Below are 24,300 nucleotides of genomic sequence, written 5' to 3'. Positions count from 1 at the left end.
CCATGCATATGTCTATTCAGGGCCTCTGTCTGCTTTACCAGCTGAGACTGAGACTCACACTCCCCTGCCAGCGGCGTGGTATACGATGACAGGTGCGGGGAATGCGACGACGAACTTGGTGATCTGTGCCAGGCTTTAAGGACAATTCCGCCTGTGAGTCTCACTGAGGGCAAAAGAGTGTCCTTTAAAATTTTCGGCAAGAGACTGCAAACGAGATTTACGATTGCAGAAACATATCCCTAGGGCTTCAGTTGTCGACGGTGCTCTCATTTTTCTAACTGGATCGGGTAATGAAAGTCAAGGGCAGCTTCGGGTCAGCCGCCCGTCGGCGCATCGGATGAGTTCCCGAGGCCTGCGATCCACACAGTCAATGCTAGAATACAACTGCGAGAGCCGCATGGATAATAAGGTCATTCAGATTAAATATCCCCAGCATCCCCTCCATTAGCCGTTATGGTAGAATACTTTATCTTGTGTACGAATCCCTGAAACGTGTTATTCGCCCTCATGTTGGACGTTCTTGTGATTGGAGCTGGCTTTAGCGGCCTCCAGGCAGCCTACTCGGCTCAGCAGGCTGGTCTCTCGACTGCCGTGGCTGAAGCCCGGGATCGGGTTGGGGGAAAGATCTGGAGCGTGCCACTTGCTTCAGGCCGTGGCTACGCTGAGCTTGGCGGAGCATGGATCAACAACAGCCTCCAACCCCGTGTCTGGAAGTATGTAGAAAGATTTGGCCTAGAGGTTGTAACACAGCGGTTGGAAGGAACGGCCGTCATGCAAGAAACTCAAGACAGTCGACTTGAATTTCCATTTGGCGTTTCGCCCGATGTGAGTCACAATCTATTCCCCGTTGCGCCTATGTGGATGGTTTGCCCTAACCGGTCGATGCAGTGGTCTGAGGCGGAGAAAAACAACTTGGCATATATCCGCGATCACATCCAAGCGGAATCTTTGAAACCTGGCTTGCCAAGTGCACAGGATGACAATGTTAGTTTGGATCAGTATGTCCGCAATCTCGGTGCCTTGCCCAAGGTTGCCAACATGGTGAATCTCTGGGCACGGGTCATGCATGGCGTAGAGTCCACCGAAGAGTCGGCAGCCTGGTTTATCGACTACTGCCGTCGCAATAAGGGCCTTCTAGCTATTAGAGCGGATGATTCCACTGGCGGACAATATATGAGATTCAAAGACGGTACGGCTTACCGAATAATTTGAATGCAGCGATATGACTAACGGAACTCATAGGAGCACAGTCAATTGCCGAGGGAATTGCTCGCTTGGTGGGAGCGCAGAATATTCACCTAGGATCACCAGTTGCTTCGGTCAACGAGCACGGCTCACATGTCAGCGTCGTCACCCGTGATGGAAGAACGTTCAATGCCAGGAAGTGTATCTTGTCGATCCCCAGTACCATGTACAAGGAACTGAACATCACCCCTGGTTTGCCCCAGCCTGTTCAGGAGGTCACCGACGGGACCGTCCTCGGTGACTATAACAAGGCTATCGTTTGTTATGATAGGCCATGGTGGCGTAGCGAGGGATTCAACGGTTACTTCGCGAGCTACGCAGGTCCCGTTATACTGGCAAGAGACACCAGTGTTGATGAACGAAACCACTTCTCCTTGACATGCTTCGTCAATGGTCAGCCAGGGCGTGATTGGAGCAAGTTGTACCCCCATGAACGTCGCGCAGTGGTCATAAAGCAGATAGCAAAGATCTTCAAAGCCGATGCCAACTCAGAAGCCTTCCGGCCAATTGAGGTCTTTGATCAGGTCTGGAAGCACGAGGAATTTAGCAGAGGCGCCTTGGCTCCTATCCATGCGCTTGGGCATCTCACCAAGTATGCATCTGTGTATGGTAAACCAGTCGGCAATCTTCACTTCGTGGGGACAGAATATAGCACAGAATGGAAAGGATACATGGAGGGAGCTCTTTGCTCGGGAGAAAGGGGGGCTCGTGAGGTCGTTGAATCCGTGAAGAAAGTACCATCAAAGTTATGATGAGTGCTTTCGATCCATCGTACCGCTTGAATTGTGTTAGTCATATTAGCGCTGTCCTACTCATTTCTAGCAAAGGAGAAATGATTGCACCTGACATCTTCATGAACCTCTTCTGCGGAGCGGTTCTTTGGCCCATATGAATCTCTCGACGTAGATGTGATTTGAATCGTCACGTAATCTTACAGCCAAAAAAGGACGCGACATGATGAGGTGAGCACAGAGGAATAGTCATGTACGGCAAGCATAAAGTCCGGATAGTGTCTTGTACACTAATTGACACTGTCGATGTGTCCTGTCCTCTATTGCGATTACCCTGGACCGAAGGTTTCCCCAATCCATTTCGGCTCAGTTCCAATGACATAAAGACTGGAACACCGGCAGTGTAACTCGATAATGTTTTATTTTATCTATTCCTTTTCTTTCGTACTAATATACATTGCTGACAGGATCGGAGGTATGGGGAAGCGCTTTACGGAAGAGGATGATCACCAAATCGAAGTAAAGGGGGAACTCTACCAGCCTACGATTTATCCCTAATGATCAACCTAGAAAGAAGCTAGATCAAGGGTTAGAGAGATTGAGACGATAGCAGTGTTGCCCAAGTTTATGGGTAGGAAATATATTTGGATACATTTGATTCTATGTACGGCTTGTCTATCTTCTCTGGTGTACAATATAATGACAGGCTTCTATATCTAATCATGCACCTCGATAAGCTCCTCAAGCATAGAATCCAAGAACTCCTTCTGCTCAACTAGAAACCTCCTGATCTTAGGGATATCAAATGGGCGATTTGCAATCTGGCGGCGTCGCTCCTCCTTCAACATAACTCGAAGACGCTCCTCTAGGAGTTCCAGCCTGTAGTCTGTATACTGACTGTACAACGTATTTAGATCACTGATTCCACGTACACCAGTGAGCACAGTCTCATCTTTAATTATAGGCGATCTGGGTCGGAACGAAGTGACCATACTAATCCGCTCACGGCCACCGACGGCTTTGAGCGCTTGATGCTCAATGTATCGCCCTTGTAGCACCATAGCAGTTCCCTATTGTAACAGTCAATCCTTAATTCCAGCTCTCTAAAATAGATCTGCGGGGCATACCATTGCTGGACCGCGAACTTTCATGATGTGGCCGTCGGGTCTCCGAAGGGCAGTCTCTCCGCCAACCATGCCATTGCAGTCCGATAGCATCGTCACGCACACAAAGGGAAAGCTATCGTAATGCCAGGCAACAGCAGATGTTCCGTCCTCGCTATCTGTAGTTCTATTCCACGTAGCAGTAGTACCATCACCAAACGAGATGTTCACATTGCCGATCTCAAAATCAATCGAAGGAATGAGATCTACACCGGCAACTTCGGAGATTTTGGCCACAACCTCTGGATGGTTCCACGCATTATATATAAAGGGAGCCAACCTGAGAGAATGTTCAGTGATCCGCAAGGTGGATGCAAATAGTAAAGTGGTTGCACGTACGCAGGACCCATGCCTCGAACCATATTTTTGATGAAGTTTGAAGTGTACTGGCAGCCTTTAAGGGCCTCCTCACTGAAGATCTCTGCTCTCATCTGCATGATAGCCTCCTCAGTGAAGAGTGAGAAGGGCTCTGATGCGGCATTCGGCGAGATCCCATGGCCCTCGAGTCCGATCTCCTTCATCGTATAAATCCTTCTTGGGGGGTCGTAGTTCAGGTGGACTTTCGGATCAAAGGCTTCCTTTCTCACCATTCGTGCTTCATCAATCATAGATTGAGGGAGCTGGTTGGTCGGGCGTGTTGCCTTTTTAGTAGCTGGCCCAACCACTCTTGGTGGTGTCGTAGGGACATTAGTTGCTGCTGGGGCCATGGTGTGATGGAGTAGGGCACACCGAATGCTGCAGGGCTCGAAACTTGGTGACTCTGATGTTGCTCAGGCTTGAGACTCTGGGGAATAGTTATGACCTGCGTGATAGAAGTAAGCTATATATAACCATTTGAGCCCAGCAAGATCTATCCCGCAAAGGGCGTCGCCAACATTACTGAGGTTTTGGCTACTTTCGGCTTTCCCGATGAGGCTATTATATTCTATGAGTGGTTTTCTGTATAGGATACCGTCGGCCACAAATGCCGACCTTACTGGACAGATTTCCCCGGACCCTCCGCGTGCCAACCGACGTCCCACCGGCAATTGCTCCGATGGCACCCTGTCGAAAGATATCCAAGACATCTCTATACGGCGGGTCTGGCTAAAGGTACCATGCTCTGATATCTTGAGAATTATAGACGGACAAGATAGCAACAGTTACATTTATTCGATCACTTTCACAGTATAGACGCGTCTTTCTATGATTGTATAAAGCGCTTACCTCGACAATTATGGCACATAGTTATTCATTTGACCCACGTCTTACATCACTCGGGGATAACAATCCGGGAGAAGTGCACTTAATGAAATCTAAACGATATATGCGGTACTTCATATAAAAGCCCAGTTAATATGAGACCAAACACGTTTCCATACCAACTAAATTTTGATCGCAACCCCAAAGGTCCGTGGTTCTGTAGCTATGAGAGGAATTTGACCCTTCTGTAAAAGGACTATGCCAGTGAGTGAATTACCATAATTGTATTCTATGCGCTGTCTATAAAGTCCTAGGTCTTTCTGCTTCGATATCCGCTGTCTCAGGACATAGAACAAGTCCACACTTGAGGGCAAATGTGTAGTAGTAATACGTCCCTATCTACGCGGTCTTCTTCCATTGGCTCCAAGCACCTATCAAACTACTCATGGTACCGGCCAGGCCAACAAGACCGTCGTTGAACGCAGCACAACCCAAGCTTTTTCCAGGAACGGTCAAGTCACACAGGTCCGAGATGAGCTGAATCCAGGCATCCGATCGCTCCCTGCAAGTAGACCGATTAGCACTCTGCACGGCATGTAAAATATATAAAGATCTAACATACTTAGCACATTTATTCTCGTCCGAATATCGCTCCCTCTCCGCGGGTTTCGCTCTCTTCTTCGGCTGTGTGTGCACCAAGATATAGAGACACGCCATGATGCTGAAAATCAATCCCGCAGCCCAGCATTTATCCGCTAGAATATCTAGACGTTCAGCCGACGGCAACTCGTGGATACCGATAGCCTTGATTGAAGTGATGTTATCAAAGACCAGGTATCCAGCGAAACCGAGTTGCCCTCCGATAGCCAGGTATTTCAACACCGGCTCACTAGAGTTCTTCTGGCTCATGAGACGGGCGACGGTCTGGAGGTTTCCTAAGAAGTTGCCGATACGTAGGATCCTGCGCGTGGTACCCAGCTGCTTCCGGAGGGCATGGTAAGGATCGATCGCCGACCGTTTGTAATTTCTGCGGTGTAGGTGCCAAATGTAGAATTGTGAGAAGTACTGTGCCGTACGCAGAAGCTTGTCTCGGCCGACTAGGGTTGGTAGAAGTTATTCGGGTTGTTTCGAATATACACGATAGGATGGTATCGGAGAAGGTGTAGCTCACGTACCGGTTGTCGCGACAAAGCGCAGAGAGTGTGCCAGTGTAGTGTGGCAGTCCAGTATGTTTGCGACCATTATCTCTATCGTCGATCACCGTTGTTCGCAATGACTGCAGATCGGGCAGTCCAATTTTGTCGCGCAAACGTCCACCACATGCACCCATCACGGGATCACAGGTGCTGTAAAAATGATGAGGAAAGACCGGTGAGAATTGAGAAAGGTCTGGTGCTGCGACAACGAAAATAATCCGCCGCACATCTCATTCCAAATCGGCTGGATATATCGCTGACGATTCCGAGATTTGGAACAGAAGGTCCTTAGGCGGTTATCGCGTCAGCCATCATCATCTGCTGTGGACAGAAGGCGCTGACCTAATATATCGGGTCGACCGTGACGTTCTTTTCTTGATTCCAAGTCAAACCAGCTTGTCGAAGGCAGTACACTATAGAAGCTATCGATCCAGATAGTCGGCGAGCCCGAGTATAAGACCGGGAGCCCTTCCGAAAGGGACCCGCTGGTCCACTTCAGCATCGCCAACTCACTTGTTTTCGTCAACAACGGGCATTTTCTACACAGAATGATCCTTGACGGTCTAGAATCTCTCTGATAAAACTATTTTGCTACTCTACCTTCTAATTTATCGAGATCTCTCGAAACCGAGGCTTTGTTACCCCTCGATTCCCCAAGTCGTAGACCTCAATTACTCACTTTAAGTCATATATATCGCGACCGTACCACACACAATTTTTGCTTTTTGTTTTTTTCTTGTTCCAGAGAGTATTAGCGACCTTTAATGTTTCAACTGATAATCCCAGTACTATCAAAGGCCGTAATATCTTCCTTGTTTATCATATATTGTTATGAATAACCCAAGCGTCGAGAGAGACGGCCAGGAGATGCACGTGAGGCAGCTTTGCCCTGGAAAGGCAAGTGTGAACGCACGAATGAAAGACTCCAGTTCCATGTTTTTTTCGTGGCGATGACGGAGATTGACCACTCACGTGGGGCGACTGAAAGGGGAAAAGTGTTCCCGGTGTGCGGGGTGTGCTTTTATTATGATAAAACTACCAAATACTTGTGCCAAGTGAGTGACGGTGTCGTTCCGGCGAACCCAGAGCTTCTGGCCTGCCAGCTCATCCACCCCTTATCTGGACAGCAGGGATGCAAGTACAGAGTCATAAGCCGAGACGAACTGCAATTGCGTAAGGTAGTCCCTTTATCTGGTACTGGAAAAGGCGCTGTGTGGCTAAGAAATGTGACAGGTGTATCGCTTGTCGCCAGAGCAAGGTAAAATGCTCTGGCGATGAACCCTGCGCCAACTGTATCCGACGATCACTCACCTGTCAGTTTTCAGAGGCAAATAGCAAAGTGCTCGTTTCTGAGAGGTTCGTCGTTTGCCAAGCCCCCGTCGGGTGGGCAAGAGGTAACGGGACGAGGGACTAGGTATCTTCGTGATTTGCAGAAGCAGGCCTACAACTGGCAACGTGCTTCAGGCGTCAAACGCTCGTGGGACTCGGCATTTAAGATTGGGGATGAGGTCGACGAGGAGAGCACCGTCCATGATGACCAGGTCGCAGCAGAGGTTGTAGACCCACAATCCCGGGGGTCGTCAGCATCACAGGGGAGCGAGTTTACATGCAACATTTGGACAAGCCCTTTTACATTACCCTCAACCGTCATTAAGGACCCGCATAAGGAACAGCGAAACTGGAGTTCGTCGGCCATCCATGTGTATGATGTTACCCAAGCTGACACAGGGAACAGTTTGGCTAGCCCCGACCTCGGCATGGTCCCTCACAGCTCGACTGATGGTCATGATGACCGAGAAGCTTGATTTGAATTCGACACACAATATTCCGAAGTTCTACCTGGACGGGGATATCTATCCGTTGGCTTGGGACCGCGCTACCGCTAGCGAGCCGTTTGATACCAGTGGTTTGCCTTCGGTTGATTATGCCTTATATCTTTTCAATATTGTCAAGTTTCACCTGGGGCAGATGTACCGATTCTTTGATGAAGATACCTTTGTTTCCCAAATGCATGAATTCTATGCGAGTGACGCGGCGGAGAAGGCCAGCAAACCCCGTTTCTGGTTCGTACAATTTCTCTTGGTCCTAGCGCTCGGAAATGCGTTCGTGTCACGACCTCGAAACCAATCTAGCCCGCCCGGCGCGAAGTTCTTCGCGCGTGCTATGTCCATCATGCCCAACCACACCTCTACAGGAAAGGATAGTCTGCTGGCCATCGAGGCCTTGGCTCTGGCCGGGCTATATCTGTATGCAATAGACCACAGAGAGGCAGCTCACGTACAAGTAAGGATGGGTGATCGGCGAGATGTTCCTTGCTAACCCACGCGCTCTCTTTCATAGGTTGGTCATGCGGTACGTATAGCACACATGGAGGGCCTACACACCCAGCTTCCTGAACAGGAACTTGGCACAGCGACGGTAACCCGATGCCGAAACCTTTGGTGGTCCTTGTACACCATGGACAGACACGTATCATCCTCGCTGGGATTGCCGATGACGACCAAGGACAGCGACATTAGCACCTTGATCAATACCCCGAGCATGGGCTTTCATGACATCACATTTAGCCTTCAGGTGAGGCTATCGCAAATGCTGTCTTTTATCTTGAGTAGTGAGTGCGCATTTGCACCTATGTTGTGTACCATTTCATCTCTGACGTGCTTGCATATAGCCATCTACAAGACCGAGAAGACCCAGCTTGGGAGGTTTCTCGAGATTACGAGAAATATTCTGCACGCCATGGCTAAGCATGCTGAGGAGATAGAGAAGATGATGCAGATTAGCTTCCAGAGTTCCATGGATAACGTGCCCCAGGAGATGCGTCATTTAATTTTACTATACCATCAGGTACTTGCTTTGGTGTCCTATCTCCCATGTATGGGAGCTGGTCATATATGCTAACCAATATCGTCCTAGTGCGTCATCGTCGCCACCAGGCCTCTGCTTCTGTCGGTCCTGAAGGAACGCCTAGAGAAGTTAGGCCGTGCAGAGGAAGACTGGCAAAAGTTTCTAGCTCTTCCCAAATCCTTGATATCCATTGGTATCAAGTCAGCCGAGAAGACGCTTCAAATATTGTCAGACGAGAATGGTCACTTGGGTACGTTATGATGTCGACACATTACCAGAGTAGACATGTTCAACTCACGAGGTGCTAGAGACCTTCCTCCCATTTGATCTCGAATTTACCTACGCAGCTGCTCTCCATCTGACCATGGCGAATACGCTCTACCCGCCTGGTACCAACGATGACACGTATAGTAAGTCCGCGCATTCAATCCTCGATGAGATGATCATGTGTGGGAATAAGGTGGCAGAGGTACGAAAGGATGAGTTGCGCTGTATCGAGGGGTTATTCCAGGAGTTCGCCAAGCGGGTACAGCAGGAAGGTCTACAAGTCCTCACTTTGTCTGGCCGGGGACTCGCAGAGGCTGGACCGGATGAGAATCCTAGTCAAGAATGCCGAGGACAAACGCCTGCCACAGAGCCTCCAACCTTCACAGAGTCCTCAGCCCAGTCACCTTCTATAAATCAGTCTCTCACGACCAGCGTCGATCCCCTTGACAATGTTATCGGCATCTCTTCCTACGAATTCCTCTCTATCGTGGATCAAATTGGCGGTTCGGAAATGCCCTACGTCTTGAATGCAGGCCTGGACTGGATGGACGGCGGTGCTATCGCATATCCGTTTGGTTGAACTATACAAGGGGGTTCCAGCCATGCAATATTTAGAGTAATGGAAGAAAATACTGAGCCTGATTGCAGTGTCTCCATTGTTTCCCACGGAAATTCACCCTTATTTCTGGCGGCCCGAACTGCAACCAGAGCCACTTGTATTTGTACTGTTTAAATCGACCAGTATACAACCTTCGTCACGCAAGATGAATTCCATCTATCTCTAATATCTTAAACTTAAATTACCTTACCGTATTCCGATGATGTATAGTTTATCCCACCAACGAGCGCCCGAGGGTGTCGATGAGTCGACCGCTTGCGCAACCATTATTTCGTCGCTTGAGGGTGCTTAGGTTGCAGCATGAATCACACTCACCCATGCGTTGATTCAAACCCTCATCCGTCGGAAGCCCTTTAAGGTTGATCGTTCACCAGTCTCTAGACAACATCACCTAGTCAAACCTAAGAAAAAGAGACAAACTGATGCGAGGCCCATGTCTATTGGTATCATTCGCAAGTCATCCCGTTTTGTCCTCGAGCAGACTAGCCCACCGTTATTCAATGTGCATCTTGGGGGTCTATTGTCCTAAGATTTCGCAGTTTCATACATCATCTTCGACCGCATATATGCTATGCATCACGTCTTTGTGGCGATGGAAATTGTTTAATTGTTCGTTCCTCTGTAGGTCTTTGGATCTCTATTTATTGCTTTTCAGCTTCAGTGATTCATAGCACGTTAATGGTCAGGCATATAGTGCGGTTAACCCCCTAGACAGAATGAGCACCCTTATGCTCCGAGCTCATCGCTGCCTCCATAATGAAAGGACTTCGTGCGCGGATTTGCTTCCCCCAGACAAACATCAAGGTTGGCGCAAGGGAGAGTACCAAGGAGATAAATGCCAATGTCGTGCTGGCCCATTGGAATCCAAGGTTAGTGTACATACTCATGGTCGCCAGAGGAAGCAAAGCCGAGAAAAGGTTCTCGCCTGTGGCGACAGCACCCATCGCACTGCCGGCGTACTTGCTATATGAGTCTACCACATAGTCCGAGACGCCTGCCACGACGATCACACTGCCGGCTCCCACCATGGCCAGGCCAATGGCCGGGGCTATCCAAGGGATATGGGCGAAGGAGGTCCAGGCATAGGTGAACATGCCACCCGCAATTCCAAACACGCCTCCAACCACCGCTAAATACAATCTGGCTTCCGGAATTGGAACACCCGGAGACTCAGTGTTGCGCGAGGCAGAACCAAAATAGAGCCTGGCGGAGAATAGGTTGATTAGCCATCCGATGATTTCTCCGATCACAATGGCCGCTTGTACATAACCCGCCTGGGTGTTACTCCAGCCATACAAGTCCACAAAGACCTGCTCTGCGGACTGGGTGAAAAGGAACAGAGTGCCCACAGTGAAGGCGGACCAAAGTGTAGAAACTAGGACCACAGATTCTGTGCATACCAGTACCAGGGGTCTTGTCGAACTTTGAACGAAGCCACTGAAGGCCGAACCCGTCTGCCCCTCCATCTCCAGCAGAGTGAAGGCTGGTTTTCCCTGTTTCCTCAAGGCTTGAGCACGAGTAGCGAGTATGACAGCACCACGCGACTCTTTGAAGAGGAAGTAATACACCGGAAGCAGTGCACCAAACCAGATCAACTGGAGATATCCAATCCATCTCCATGTCAATCCTTTGAAGATCGCACCACCAATAACAGGACCCGTACTGCTGCCCGCTAAGTAGGAGAAGATGTACAAGCTCACGGGGATTGACCGTGATTTTTCCGTCTCCCAGATATTACCAATGACCGAGGCCGATGTATTAGCCAGAACCGCGACACTGCTGCCAGCGAAGAATCTTGTCACCACAAGAGTAGCGAAGTTCTGTGCCACGGCCTGGGGGACGAGAAAGCACATGAACACTACATATGCTGATAGGAAGATCGGTCGGACACCGTGATCCTCCATCAAGGGAAGAATGAATAGTGAGGAACAGCATCCTCCCAACGCCCACGATGTCACAGGCCAGTAAGAGTGGGGAAACGCGTCGTCTGAGACATGAAACTCCTCGGTGATTGCAGCGTGGGCGGTTGTGATGATTGTACCGTTCATCATTGTAATGTATGTGGTGAATACGGCGAGGAGGGTCAACGTCCATTTTTGAGCAGGCGACCAGTTGTACGGATTAGCCGAGTCGTGTTCTCCATCCCATGTCACTGTGATAGGGTTCTCATCGGAGATCTGTTCATCTACTCCACTGCCATCAGTCCATGCCTATCTTTGGTTAATGGCGATGCTTACCTGAGTCGCTGCCATCTCGTGTTCTAGAGCGGCCTAAGGCATCTTGAAAGATGGATATCGGTGACATCGCTCACCGAGTTCTGGTGATTGTGATTGATACCGCGCAGCGCCTTTGGACGGGATTGAGTTTGACGCGACGAGAATAGGAATTGCGACTCCGGTGGAAGTTTTCGATAGTAGTGTCTGCGTAGAGTTATGTGTCTCCTATTGCCATCTCCACTCCTCTTTATATCGAGAGTTGCAAGTGAGGGTTGTAGCGGAGCCCTTTGAGAACCAAGACCGAAACCCTTACTAGCAGTCGATCATCGCTAGTCTCGAGTATTAAGCGACTCCCCTTCTCCAGATATTGACCGGTTTTGGACAGGTGGATCGCTTCTCCGAAGATATCGGGCCCCCGGATCGCCATCAACAGCCTTGATAGGCGTAGAAACCGTGTTGGGGATCGCGCCCCTGGACTATGCCAAGGATGTAGGCTATGATATCCGACGTCCAAGCTATGCCGAAGCTCGGATTTTCTAGATCAAGACTCCGAGCCAAGACTCGTGTAGCTGGTAAGCCGGATTATGGAAAACCGAATTCGACAATCGGGTTTAAGACCCGAGCACCTCGGGTCACCGTGTGAAGCTATAGACTGCATGTAGCATGGAATGCGTGCACAGACCAGTTTATCCGGATTTGGTAAGAAAAATGAGAGCACCTCCAGTCGTATCTGCTTGAGTCAGCTATTCTTTACCTCCCTACAGGTTATAATGACACTAGTTTTACACTGCGTAGAAGACAAAGAACTAGACATGCATAACATCGATTGTGCCTAGCAGAGAATTAATTTAAGATTTGGAGCCGCAGCAAATCGCTTTATTGATGGAGCCAACTTTCCCCACAGGGCTGGTTTTATGAAGCCCACGGCCACCAGGAACACACATAGACATCGCTGGGGATTTGGCTAGACTCTCAACGAGCTTATTCCAAGATCCGCTCTCTCCAGCCTTACCGTCTCTTGGATGGGTAGTTGAACCAAGAAGGCGTTAGCAAGGAAAATCGGATAGTGTCCACATGACCACCATGGAATAGTTCGGTCTACCAGGCACACATGGTACACATCGGGAGTAATGGTTGGCAAAGCCCGACAAGACATCGAGTACGTATATAAAAACCCCCCAGGGTACTTGCTTCGGGATGACATCCCGAGATTCCGATAAGATAGGCTCGGCTCGGCATATCAATCGACGAGTAAAATAGACATTATTGTATCGTTGTTCCTGTCCAGCATTGAAAAAGCCATAGTGGAAGGAATGTTATTGCTTATACCGTAGCATATCTGTAGAGATGGACATTCGTGACACGGTCGGCAAGGGCTTGCCAACAACCAATTGGTCTTATGTCTTCAAGGTTACTAGTCACAGAGTATACGGCAGATCAACAGGAATCATTGTGCCAAAAGAAATGCGGGCTACTGGCGATCCTACCTTCCTAAGTTTTGATACGCGGCGAATGCATGTGGCACAAACGTTTAACGAAGCATGAGATAGAGAACTCCAATGTCTTATAATATTGGATTCATTCTCCACAATGGTACTAAATCCGCCTTTGCCTTGCGGTCGTCAGCCAATAAATAACCCTCTCGCCAGGAAGAGTATGCGATATTCCCGTTGGCAATCGACACATCAGCGAGCTCGGAAAGTGCTGTCGGGGAGACATGTAAAGAGGGCAAGTATCTAAAGGGTGGAGTATCCTGGTAGTAGCATACGCTCTAGGCATCGTGCACAACGTGTATATAATCTTCGTCCGCAATTATGAGCGTGTCGTTCAGGTCGTCATACAGTCCGAGGAGGCTGTTGGCAATAATATGTTGAATTTGAAAAAAAATGCAGTGTCAATACAGTGCACTCATTGTGTTCTACCCAATAAAGCCAAGGCTAGATGAGCCGTCCGGTCATCTGAGAAAGATGCGGGACGAGTTCAACGCCTGTTAAACGCGTGACCGATGGCGGGCATGCCTGCGAAAGCCTGTACAAAATGCACAGAATGTGCATGAACGAAGCACAGGAAAATCATGGCCAAGACCAGTATTCGCATGTGAGCTGATCTGAGAAGAGGAAGGGATATCGGGTCCCTGTGAATTGGACGATAACGGCTCTTCGCTTGACATGGATACCCTCGCAATCTGGATCAGTTTCCCCAGGATGGCATATTCCAATTTGAACTTGATACTGTATGCAACCGGCTTGAACATCACTTGCAGAGCGTAGAGTCCCGCATACTCGATCCCAACGACGGCCACGTCGAGGATCAGAATGATGATATTGATGCCCAGTAGTTGGGTCAGAATCGTATAGTGGAGTCGGTCTGGGCGAAGCCGTAGCAATTTCGAGGTTTCCCATATGTAGATAGAGGAGATGACGCATTCTTGCACGGCGAAGCCAATGAGCTGAATATGTTCCATTACTTTGTATCCATTCGCAAACCGGGCTCGGTTAGGATGGAGAGCACCGTACAAGAGAACAGTTGTAGGAACGTGAAATGCAACGGCATCGACAAGGATCATAACGAGAAGGAATCGGAGAAGCTTGCGTGCCTGCACGACCAGATGGAGACGCGACCATAATATGAGCGAGTGTCCTGTTACCATGCAGACCCAGCTTATAATAATCAATGTGACAGAAACATAAGGGCTAATTCCAAGTGGATAAATAAAGAAAATGAAGCCTAGGCCATGCGGAATAAGGCTACAGGACGCGATGAACAGGCTCCAGAAATACCAGCCCGTGTATCGCTTGAAGGTTGTTAGACAGAGTGCTATCAACTCAATCGAATTGTACCAGACAATAGCTGCAAAGCTTGCAATGACGTATTTTTGTGTCTGGTCAAGTTCTTGGCTTGTCAACTGGGTGACGGGGCTCTCAGCGGGAGACATGGGCAGGACATGATTATAGGAGCGACAAGGACCTCTTAGAATCGAGAAATCTTAATGAACGCATCAGAGGTGGGTGAATGAGGGGTTTAGTGGTGTTGTTAAGATGACGGGAGACTGATTCCAGACGGTGAGGAACGGTGTCCGAGGAAATGCGTATATAAATCTAGGGGCATGCGCACTATTAGTCATATTTCCATAGGCCACCAAACGCTACACCGACACACTGTAACGTACAATATACTAAGTTAGTAACAGAGGTTGGGAAGAGGCTTGAGCGGCTAACCTCTACCGACGTCGGTCAACTTTGTTGTTCAAGTTAGGGTTCATCCCACATTCGGGTCTGTCCATCGCTCGTGTTTTGTGGATCCAACTCAATCCTTCTGACGTCAAGACTGCATTTTAATTTTACTGTTTGCTGGGAGATCCACTCTTTCGATAGCATCCTTCGAAGCTAGAACCATGGACCGTGCTGCCCAGGCCCATGAAGTCGGGATATATACACTTAAGAACCATACGGTTACCACAGGTCACTCGAGATTCAATTCCCATTAGCAACACCTCTCGCACATTGCCAAGGCTTGGCTATCGGAGGAGGTGCGCGAACAGTATATCTATTACGATAACATAACCCTATACCCATACTCGCTGCATCCGAACGATTGCGGGACCTTCATGCCCTGATGCAGTTAGCCAGGCATACGATCCAGGTTCCCACGTCAACGCTTTGCTTGCTTAGCTTTGTGATTACTGGCCTCTGGATGTTTCGAAAACCCTCAAGTTAAAGGGATGGGAGGGCAATGCTACTGTTGTTGCTGGACACAAGACTTTCTACAAATGGGGTCTATGATCATTCTTCTAGGTTTGTATAGGAAGATCGGATAATGTCTACGGAGAGACGAGACCAATAGCTGTGGAACTCCGCGTCTCTGACGTATCCTTTTTGAGGTGAATCCAAGGACAGCTACTTATCCACGGCTGTTGAACTCCTGATGAGGAGGTAGAACTGCCACGATGCGGTTGAGGATCCGCCCATTCTGCCAGTCATTAAGACGGACGAAAGCCTTCCAACAGTCGGCCACCTCCGAACGGCCTAATTCCTGCGCCAAGTAGACCAAACAGCAGACGTCCTTGTAGAAACAAGAGCCACCGAACCCAAATCCTGCACGAAGTGACAAGGGCCCGACCCGAGGCTCAGCCCCAACGACCCTAGAAATATCTGGATATTTGCGCCGCTGGACTCACACACCGTACTTAGTGAGTTGATACTGGTAATGCGTTGTGCGAGCTTGCAATTTTGGATAGCTCGGATGACCACGTATTTACGGTGATAATGCGGTCCGCTGGCATCCACTTGTACAGACACTTGATTGCAGCCACCGCCCTAGTTGACCGGGTGGCATGCCCTATGACAACACGGTTGGGGAAAAGGAGACCCCGGATGGCAGATCCTTGTGCCAGGAAGTCTGGGCGCGAGATTACGTTAAAAGACGCTGTTGTATTAGCCTTGTTGTCTAGCTATTACATGAACAAGCAATGCATCAACATGAATTCTCAGTGGGGAATGACTAGTACATACGTACCACTTGCTTTACGCCATCGACCATATTGCACGGAACCGTACTTTTGAGGACCACTGTTTGATGGCGTATGGATACTGCCGCTATCCTCTCAGCCGCGGCATTGATATTCGTGAGGTCCAGGCCTTTCCATTCCATGTCGTGCTTGAAGGACCCCTTGGGAAACATGTTGTCAATCCATTGCAGAAGCTGCCCTAAGGCTATATCAAACCGGGTATACTCACGTGGAGGGGCGTATCGACGCAAATGAAGATCATGTCTGCTGCCATGATACATTCGTCCATGGCGGTGGTAAAAGCAATATTTTGCAGTGTCCTTCGCCGTGGACGCTCGCCGTCTGCATGGACTTTCTGCTCCGATTCATCGAAATATAACTCCTTCCAATCCAAGTTCCAAAAGTGAGATATGGCTCGACTTCCAGGAGCTGATTACGCTTTCATTCTTATCAACGACAGTGAATTTAGCATCTGAGCTCTTGGAGGAAAGAACAGTTGCGGTCAGAGCACCTAAAATCTTGGTGCATTAACAGTTTCTGCCCGGTGAAGTAACAATCGTAGAAGGAGTTAGTGTTTACCAACGTATCCCGCAGCGATAAGGCAAACTTCCTTGACACTCATCTCTACTCTCTGCCTCTGTGTCTCCAAGCCATTTGTGATATTCGATTGGGTACTAGCCTTGGATGCCCCCCTCAAGATCTTGGGGGCTAGCCTGGCGGCTCGGCCACCACCGGCCAAAGTAGAAGCCCACTCCAGCCATTAGGAGTGGAAGGATTGGCGAAGTCAGGATGACGGGGAGTGGTATCTCACCGACTCGATATGGTCACGCGTATGGAGATGAGGGAAAGGGTCAGGGGGAGGGTAGTGTTGTTCTGAATAGTCTATGGCTCTGGGACGTGCGCACCTTGACACTAGTATTTTAAACCGTCGCTCATGAATGTCTACCACCTTCCATTTACCCCTCCTCTTAAACTCAATACTGCGTTTGGCAGCTGAAGTTCAGTGGCTATCGCTGTCTACGTGATACTGGTTACATCTATATTGAGTTGATAGGGCCTTTGACGCATTCAACCAAACTCAATCCGTGTCAACACATAATCACCCCGACGATTCTACACTACTCGGGTCGAGTATAGCTAATTGCGCGTGGAGTGAAGCGTATCAAGCAATATATATCTTTCAGCCGTTGTTCTCGTCTTCCCTTGTACTCCGTTTCCGCCGTTTCCTCTTTCCCGCCATCTCGCTGGGTTTGTCGCTGGTATTACTTTTGGACTTTTTGCCGTTCATGAGATAAAGAGATCCAGCTTAGGTGCAGGGAGAGACGATGTTCTTCTCATTCAGCAACTCAAATGACAGCGGGTAACTGCAGCTGGTCATGTCTCTATGCAGTGTGCATAAAGGACAAATTTTATCCCGGGCCTGACCGCTTCTTGGGGCAGTCAATAGGAGCTGAATAATCTGATCTATCACTTTTTTCTTCTTCGAGGTCAACCATCCTATCAACAAAATACGTTGCAACCCCCACGCCCCCCGCGGAATTCCTGCAATTCATCACAGACGATCACTTCCTTACTTGGAGTCAACTCCGTAGATGATTATTTGGCCATTTGCTGTTTTTGTTCAGCTCGCCTCAAGCGAAGTCCTCGGCAACGGCGGTCTTCGATGACCAGATTTTGGCTGTCTTGCGCTTCTTGCATGTAGATTATATATGGGGACTACCCTCTTGGCTTACCAATATTATAAGATATACGCCAATTCTATATTCTATACCGATCTATCATTTCCACTTAGACTTCTATAGAGCCTATTCATACTCGAACCCAACCCGCCATAGTATCTTTAGTGCTTAGACAAAGCACGTTGTCAAGTCGTCAACCTTGACATAGAGGGACGCCAAAGGGCTGTTTCAAGCTGTGTTTGACATTGTGGTTGTCATGCCTGGTGCTTTTTAGATCTCTCCTCAGTCTTCCATCTTCGATTTGATTTGATTGTGTTTTTGGTTCTTGGTTTCTATACTCCGTACTGTCTGTTGCTTTCGTCCTCCCTTCATTAAATGGGCCCTATTCGGAGAACTTGTCTAACTCATGTGGTGTAATATTTTCGGGGCCTCCAAGTCATCCAGCGCAATTCGCCTCTCTATCTCGTAGCTAGAGCTATTTATTAGACTGTATCACACATAATAATACCAAGCCAGATCGATACTTACAGGCCATGTGTCCACCATTCTGGGGCACACAACAGGGAAAGCCCTCACCCGGGCAAATTTGATTTCATTGAAGAGTCTCCGATTCATCCAAATACTCTTCCAGCCGTCGTTATTGTTTGGTTGGCGTCCTTCTCCCCTGGTCAAGATTTGTAGATACCCCCCATGCTTCGTATTCACTTCCATTTGACATTTTTCGAACCAATCGATTCCATAGTCGCCCTAGCTTGGGTCTCTTCCCATTTGTTGTGCAGCTCGAGCGCCTTGACATGGTGTCATAATCACCAACGCTGAGTTCCAGTCCCTCCTGCTGCAACCCCCTAGTGGAACCTCTCTCGGCTTGAGTCCTCAACGCGAGAAACCGAGTAAATGTTTCCTGTGATGCCCATTCCTGGATATTGGACTCCGACATTCCCTCCCCGCAGACGGGACACGCGATCGTTCCGTCTGGGCTGATACTGTCAAGCTGGGAAGTAAGATATAATCTCAGGCATCGTTTGCACGTTTGGTTTTCGTGGGCGCATGTTTCTGTGATTGACTCGGCGGGGAAGTAGGTCGATGGTAATCTCTCAAAGCAGGCAACGCATTCCGTCTTTGGTGCAGCGGTGGGAGGAGGTTTCGGTCGGTCGCTGGGGTTAAAATCGATGTGACGGAAATCGATTTGACTGATTCGTTTTGCTTTGGAAACTAATTCATCATATTGTTGTACCTTCCAAGCATCAGCCGAGGGGGTGGATATTACGCGGAGGGGTATTCGTGGAGGTTTGTAGCGGGACTCGTTTGAAGAGGTCATAGAGGTCATAGATTTGCTGATTCAGCCCACTGTGGGCTCATTGACTCCTGGGAAAATGATCGTGGTTAGGGGAAGATTGGGAACTGCTGCTTGTCCGTGTGAGATATCCGCGGTGATCCGACTTTGGCCCTGGGCCACCATGCTGCGCCCTGCAGCCCAACCTCAAAACCAAAACCAGGGTCACATCAAGGAGTACGCCGAGTATATACGGGAGTACAAGTGTGGGAAACACACAATAGTTATTGTCGAAGAGCAATGATTCGAGAAAAAAAAAAAAAAGGGGCGGGGGAAGCCCCTTATTAATCACTCGAGCTCGCTTATCCACCGTTCATAGACTCCACTTGAGCTGTCTAAATGATAGCATGCCTCCAAACACTTCTCTTCCTCTGGAAATTCCCCGAATTTCCCATCTAGCGAACATATGAGCTGGGCGTGAGAGTCAATAAAATAGGAATTGTTGGCCTTCCCAACGCCATTGAACTGGAGTCGGCTATTGCCGGACAGGCGGATTGTGGGGGCTGTCATCAAGATAGAAACATCACTGTCATAACATGGAAAATGAATGGGAGAATATTAACACCCTTCTCTGGTGTGGAAAGATCGGGCCGATTCCTGTGGGGGCTGTTGTATATCCTTTCCCTTTTATGAATCTGGTGGGCTGGATATCCAACCTAATAGGGCTATCCTTAGCACACTAGTTCGAATAACTCCACTGATTATAATCTGTAAGCGAAGCGCTCCACAGATGATGAAACACGATCTTTTCGCTCCCCTATCTTGGTAACCTACGTCACTGGGCACCGAATGGACATAGTAAAGGGTTCTTTGTGAGTTTGTGGTTGTGAAAATAAGCTAAGAGGAGTCTTCTTATAATACATAATTACGGGAGATCTCCGATAATATCATGTTGACCCTGATCGATACTTCGACCATTCCCTCGTTTTCCCTTGCACCACAAACCACAATGTAAATAAACTAAGGACTGTGAATTGCCTTTCAAAATTGGCCGTTTCCCCAATCTAGGATAACATCCTACCACACACTGGCTCCCTGAACTCTAGGATAAGATTATATCGGTGTACGCAACAAGGCTCGGGGAATCTGGTTGCTACGCTGGTTGTTCGATGGACATCGTTACGCTTACTAATAGTGTTTCTTCATCTACAATAGCCAGATGGACCCGCCCAATACATGACAGAGGTGTAGATATCTGTGACTGACCTGAGCCTTCAAACGTGATTTAATCCCCACTAATAATGTCTCCTAAGGAAAATGCTTTCATTCTTCCGAATACCATGATTTATAAATTTCGATTACTAGATCTCTCCCAATATCCCATTGCCATCTGGTATGGATGTTGTCTACACAGAAAGAAACAATGTGTTGTCGAATGTATCAGCAGAATGTTGAGAGCTCCGGAAAATATATGTATTGACGCGCTGTATAGGGAAGTAACTAAGCACCAGTATCTTCAACAGATTTCCCGGTCCCAAAAAATTGTTTATACTCGCCCCCTGCTCGATATGGTATGCCATCCAGAACAGCTATCATTACCGCCGAGTCACGGCCGCGGACGTCACCATAGTCGTGCCTCTTTTCCGCTGAGCTCGTTAAACGCAATCTGCCGCCACCGGATTGAGTATATTGACTTTACAAGTACCAATCCATGAGCACTGCTATCATCAGCACATATGACAGAGTATCAAATTGAAATAGGTAACTTACAGGGGAGTCTTCCTTACAGACAACTTCACGTTCCTTCGTATCGCCTGGCAGGGTGACATGGCAGATATTATCCGAAGTGCAGGTCTTTTAATTGTTGGTTAGTTAAACGACCGGATACTACTCTGTAGGGTGTGTGCTTACACCAGGCATCTCTATGGCATTCTGGGGGTGGTGAACTTCGGGTGAAGGTGAATTACCCTGACTGCTGGAAGAAATCTCTGGCGCACTAGCGCGTTGGGCTTCCATGGAGTCAGGAGTGCCGCGCTGGGGGGGAGCTCTCTTGACCGAAGCTTTCATCTGCTCATCACTTTTCGGAGCCGTAATGGCAGTGGCCGGATCGGCATCTTTGCCATCCTCATGGGCCTGGCCATCTGTGCTGTTATTGTCCAAGTTGTGGGACGTCAGGGGTGCCTTTGGAATTGCCGGTATGGCAATATCAGTGTGAGACGTCGCATCGGTAGTCACTGCACCGGCATCTTCGACGCCTTGATGGGCATGGGCACGTGTGCAGTTATGAACCAAATTGTGGGAAGTTAGGGTTTTGTCGGCACCTGGTGGCAGGGTATCGCCGTTGTGAGAAGTCGCATCGGTAGTGGCTACACCGGCATCTTCAACCCCCTGATGACATGTGCAGTCATGATCCAACTTATGGGAAGTCGGGGTTTCACTGTCACCTGCATCGTTGGTCCGAGAAATGTCGTCGGCAGTGGTTGAATTGGCATATTCGGTTTCCCCTTGGTCATGCGCAGGTGTATAGACTTGATTCGACTTGTCGGAAGCCATGGTTGTACTGGGGCCGGCCGGCATGACGTTGTCGGTTTTAGAACTCCCATCGGCGGTGGTTTGGTCTTGGATGCTGTCAATGGGTATTGCACCTGCAGGGCCCACAGTAAGGAAGGCAACAGCGAGGATGGAGATAACAGAGAACTTCATGTTGATATACTGAGGAAGATAGATATGACCAGCACAGAAATGAAATGGCAAAGCGATAGACTAGTGAATGAAGACTGTTGGATTATTTAGAATAGCAGAAGTGCGAACCGGCCGCAGGCTTCTGGATTAGAAGAAGTGAATGATATAATGAATGAGTGAGTTGAACTGGGAAAGAGAGTGATCGATGGTGAGAGATGTGATCATTTATATACCTGCCATGCCAAGAAAAGGTCTCATAAAGACTACCGGTATTCCACTACGTCTTTCCTTCAAGCCTTGGATACACTATACTTTTGGTAGCAGTGATACATGCATGTATGACAGAAAGCCATCGCGAACTGATCGACATACATCTCGCCCAACGCCCAGCTAGACACCAGACTTTGTCATTCACTGTTGCCCTGCGTCGGGCATCAAGTGCCTGTATTCGGACGATCATAATTGAAAAGTCTTGAGGAATATAAAGGCATTTGAAAGTAAATACTTAGATTCCCTCTTAAGGCTCACCCTACGATGCACTTCACGAAACTGACTTTATACGTAGCGAAGATAATCACCTAACTAACCCTGTGATACCAACTGATAAAACCTAGTCTCGTGTCACTGTAGTATAAGAAATCTATAAAGAATCCAAGTAATAGCTCTATTGCAACGGATACTTACCTTCGTGTCATCACCCAAGCCAAGCGGCTTAAAGCTAAACTCAGACCTCGCTGAATGACATATGTCGGATTGCACGGTACAGAAGGCTGGAAAGGAGTTTCAGGGAGACATTTTGTGTACAGAGGAAAGTTTCGGCGGCTAGTGATAAGCCACTGAGCTCTCAAAACAAACGGTCAGATCCTCTAAAGATCGCTATAAATCCCTCCTCTCTAGACACTACGCGCTTAGTTTACGGCTCGGCTCTTTCTCGCCATCATAGTGGCTTTGTCAAAGCATGCCGAGTTAATTATACGCTTTTGGGGCAAGAGTCTAGAGGCTTAAAGTGCCCTGTACAACACTATGAAAACTGGAACCTTTCCTGTTAGACTCTCGTAGTACAGGGAGGAATAAACTCTCTTGGCAGGCCAGGTGTTAGGCTGTTCATTCGACCCTTTCCTCGGCTACATTTGAGCAAGAAGTTTGCATCCAGAGTATTTAGTGTTGCGTAGGCAGTAAGCGCGCCGATGAAACAACATATATGAGTATTGTGATACGACAAGTCGCAGAAAGTACGAACTGAACTTTCACTGTAGGCGGGCGATGCCACAGAAGATATTCAGTTAGCTTGTGTAACCCTCTACTCCAATGTTGTTTGTTTAAATGATCGAGAAAACATGTAGTTGTACAGGATCCCTTCAGCTGTGGATCATAGTGATCATAGAGCTTACTATCAGTAATGGTTTCAATTGGTAATCCCAACGAACGCGTAAACTCTAGGGGAGTGTCCAAACGGTTTCATAATATTTTTTTGACACAATGCATGTGTCAGAATGCTATACCATATCTCGACCACTGCTTGCCGAAGGCTCTCGAGTAATGTTCACCCAGTCTTTCTCCATGGAGAAGCACGATTCTGATTCATCAACGCCCAACACATAAGTAAATTCCAATCATGGCTCAGACCTCAGCCGGGCAAGTAGGCCTAGGCCAACGGATCGCTGTATTCCACATCCACTCTGGTGGATGGCCCACAGCAATCACGTAGGAGATAGTTTATGTCCTCATTATTTTTCATGCCTGCAATACATTTTACAGGTAGACTCTTCCAAACATGTCGAGATGGAGCGCGTCAGGGGCACAGTATATTATTACCTAACTAAGGTCTTGCATCATCACTCACCCCGAGCGCTACGATATTGAAATTTTTAAACATGACCATGGAAGTGCCGAAATCCTATAAACCATGCCCGGTGGAACTCACCTCACTCGGCTCCACGTTACAAGAAGTGATTTCTCAATACTCGCAAGCTATATCAGAGTCAGAAAGCAGGTTGGCTCTGCAAAAGATCGAGGTCACCTCGCAAAAGCTGGCGCACTGCGCGATGATGGAGCCAATACAGTCTTTGTCGCGTTTCATCTCCAACCTCACAAGGTTCTCTGTGTTCGGTTGGCCGTCAAGATGGGTCTTCTCGATAGTTTGCCTCCCTCGGCACCCTTCGCACTACAAGACTTGATCGAATATGCAGGGGCAGACCTGGAATTTACTGGCCGTGTTGTACGTGCTCTTGGGGCATTGAATATCTTCGATGAAGTGGAGCATGAAACATTCAGGCAGACCGTATTATCCCGCGAATGGCGCAATAAGTTCATGCAATCATACTCTCGATATTCGTAGGACAGTCTCATTAGAACTATGCCCCTATACGTTGCTTTCCTCAACACTACTATTTTCGTGACCCCCTACGACCCAATGAGCTCGCCATACGCATTTTCAGAGGGAGTCAAGAACATCGACTTCTTCATTATACTATATCAGGATCCCAAAGCTGCCAGAACTTTCAATGAAGCCAGGACAAGTTTCAAAGACAGATTGAGAGATTTTCATAGCTTCAGCAGCTTGAACCCCGGGGAGGATGGGATTTTGTTGGTCGACATTGTCGGAGGCAATGGCCAAAGTGTCCAAAGTATAATCTCCACAAACCCCGAAATTAAGGGCCGATTCATCCTCCAGGATCTTCCAGTAGGGTGAT

At 48.4% G+C, this 24,300-nt stretch overlaps 9 protein-coding genes across 9 annotated transcripts; 3 read left to right on the top strand and 6 right to left on the bottom strand.

The window, feature by feature from the left end:
- Nucleotides 1-74: 74 nt before the first annotated feature.
- Nucleotides 75-2,082, top strand: F9C07_1723561 (amine oxidase). Its single transcript, XM_041293518.2, has 3 exons — nt 75-825; nt 889-1,189; nt 1,243-2,082. Exons 1-3 carry the CDS (start codon nt 508-510, stop codon nt 1,995-1,997), a joined length of 1,374 nt encoding a protein of 457 aa, XP_041148470.1. The 5' UTR covers nt 75-507; the 3' UTR covers nt 1,998-2,082.
- A 610-nt stretch (nt 2,083-2,692) lies between these two features.
- Nucleotides 2,693-3,846, bottom strand: F9C07_9338 (uncharacterized protein; the record flags this gene model as incomplete). The annotated part of the gene is made up of 3 exons (XM_041293502.1): nt 2,693-3,046; nt 3,104-3,419; nt 3,479-3,846. 3 exons carry the CDS (start codon nt 3,844-3,846, stop codon nt 2,693-2,695), a joined length of 1,038 nt encoding a protein of 345 aa, XP_041148469.1.
- An 874-nt stretch (nt 3,847-4,720) lies between these two features.
- F9C07_9337 (putative peroxisomal biogenesis factor) lies at nt 4,721-5,563 on the bottom strand (the record flags this gene model as incomplete). The annotated part of the gene is made up of 2 exons (XM_071511893.1): nt 4,721-5,418; nt 5,497-5,563. The coding sequence occupies 2 exons, from the start codon at nt 5,561-5,563 to the stop codon at nt 4,721-4,723; spliced, it is 765 nt and encodes a 254-aa protein (XP_071364711.1).
- A 286-nt stretch (nt 5,564-5,849) lies between these two features.
- F9C07_2260218 (fungal-specific transcription factor domain-containing protein) lies at nt 5,850-9,211 on the top strand (the record flags this gene model as incomplete). Its single annotated transcript, XM_071510146.1, has 8 exons — nt 5,850-6,690; nt 6,751-6,873; nt 6,932-7,200; nt 7,253-7,800; nt 7,858-8,128; nt 8,189-8,364; nt 8,434-8,614; nt 8,673-9,211. The coding sequence occupies exons 1-8, from the start codon at nt 6,650-6,652 to the stop codon at nt 9,209-9,211; spliced, it is 2,148 nt and encodes a 715-aa protein (XP_071364710.1). The 5' UTR covers nt 5,850-6,649.
- Nucleotides 9,212-9,957: 746 nt separating this feature from the next.
- Nucleotides 9,958-11,554, bottom strand: F9C07_9334 (putative MFS multidrug transporter; the record flags this gene model as incomplete). The annotated part of the gene is made up of 2 exons (XM_071511892.1): nt 9,958-11,435; nt 11,488-11,554. The coding sequence occupies 2 exons, from the start codon at nt 11,552-11,554 to the stop codon at nt 9,958-9,960; spliced, it is 1,545 nt and encodes a 514-aa protein (XP_071364709.1).
- Nucleotides 11,555-13,456: 1,902 nt separating this feature from the next.
- Nucleotides 13,457-16,342, bottom strand: F9C07_9333 (uncharacterized protein; the record flags this gene model as incomplete). The annotated part of the gene is made up of 2 exons (XM_071511891.1): nt 13,457-14,384; nt 16,326-16,342. 2 exons carry the CDS (start codon nt 16,340-16,342, stop codon nt 13,457-13,459), a joined length of 945 nt encoding a protein of 314 aa, XP_071364708.1.
- A 1,399-nt stretch (nt 16,343-17,741) lies between these two features.
- On the bottom strand, nt 17,742-19,183 carry F9C07_9332 (uncharacterized protein). The gene is made up of 2 exons (XM_071511890.1): nt 18,181-19,183; nt 17,742-18,121 (listed from the first exon to the last, which is right to left on the bottom strand). Exon 1 carries the CDS (start codon nt 18,977-18,979, stop codon nt 18,290-18,292), a length of 690 nt encoding a protein of 229 aa, XP_071364707.1. The 5' UTR covers nt 18,980-19,183; the 3' UTR covers nt 17,742-18,121; nt 18,181-18,289.
- Nucleotides 19,184-20,520: 1,337 nt separating this feature from the next.
- F9C07_2094928 (uncharacterized protein) lies at nt 20,521-21,885 on the bottom strand (the record flags this gene model as incomplete). The annotated part of the gene is made up of 2 exons (XM_071508884.1): nt 20,837-21,885; nt 20,521-20,571 (listed from the first exon to the last, which is right to left on the bottom strand). Exons 1-2 carry the CDS (start codon nt 21,626-21,628, stop codon nt 20,521-20,523), a joined length of 843 nt encoding a protein of 280 aa, XP_071364706.1. The 5' UTR covers nt 21,629-21,885.
- A 1,628-nt stretch (nt 21,886-23,513) lies between these two features.
- On the top strand, nt 23,514-24,299 carry F9C07_2285605 (uncharacterized protein; the record flags this gene model as incomplete). The annotated part of the gene is made up of 2 exons (XM_071510768.1): nt 23,514-23,825; nt 23,946-24,299. The coding sequence occupies 2 exons, from the start codon at nt 23,514-23,516 to the stop codon at nt 24,297-24,299; spliced, it is 666 nt and encodes a 221-aa protein (XP_071364705.1).
- Nucleotide 24,300: the final 1 nt, after the last annotated feature.

Source organism: Aspergillus flavus, chromosome 5 (genome assembly GCF_009017415.1).
Source record: "Aspergillus flavus chromosome 5, complete sequence".
In the NCBI taxonomy this organism is placed as follows: Eukaryota; Fungi; Ascomycota; class Eurotiomycetes; order Eurotiales; family Aspergillaceae; genus Aspergillus; species Aspergillus flavus.
This window is presented reverse-complemented; position numbering and strand designations above follow the sequence as displayed.

Coding starts and splice junctions, on each gene's coding strand:
- F9C07_1723561 (XM_041293518.2), top strand. CDS start 508: ATGTTGGACGTTCTTGTGATTGGAGCTGGCTTTAGCGGCCTCCAGGCA. Junction 826..888: donor CATTTGGCGTTTCGCCCGAT/GTGAGTCACAAT, acceptor CGGTCGATGCAG/TGGTCTGAGGCGGAGAAAAA. Junction 1,190..1,242: donor ATATATGAGATTCAAAGACG/GTACGGCTTACC, acceptor CGGAACTCATAG/GAGCACAGTCAATTGCCGAG.
- F9C07_9332 (XM_071511890.1), bottom strand. CDS start 18,979: ATGACCTCTATGACCTCTTCAAACGAGTCCCGCTACAAACCTCCACGA.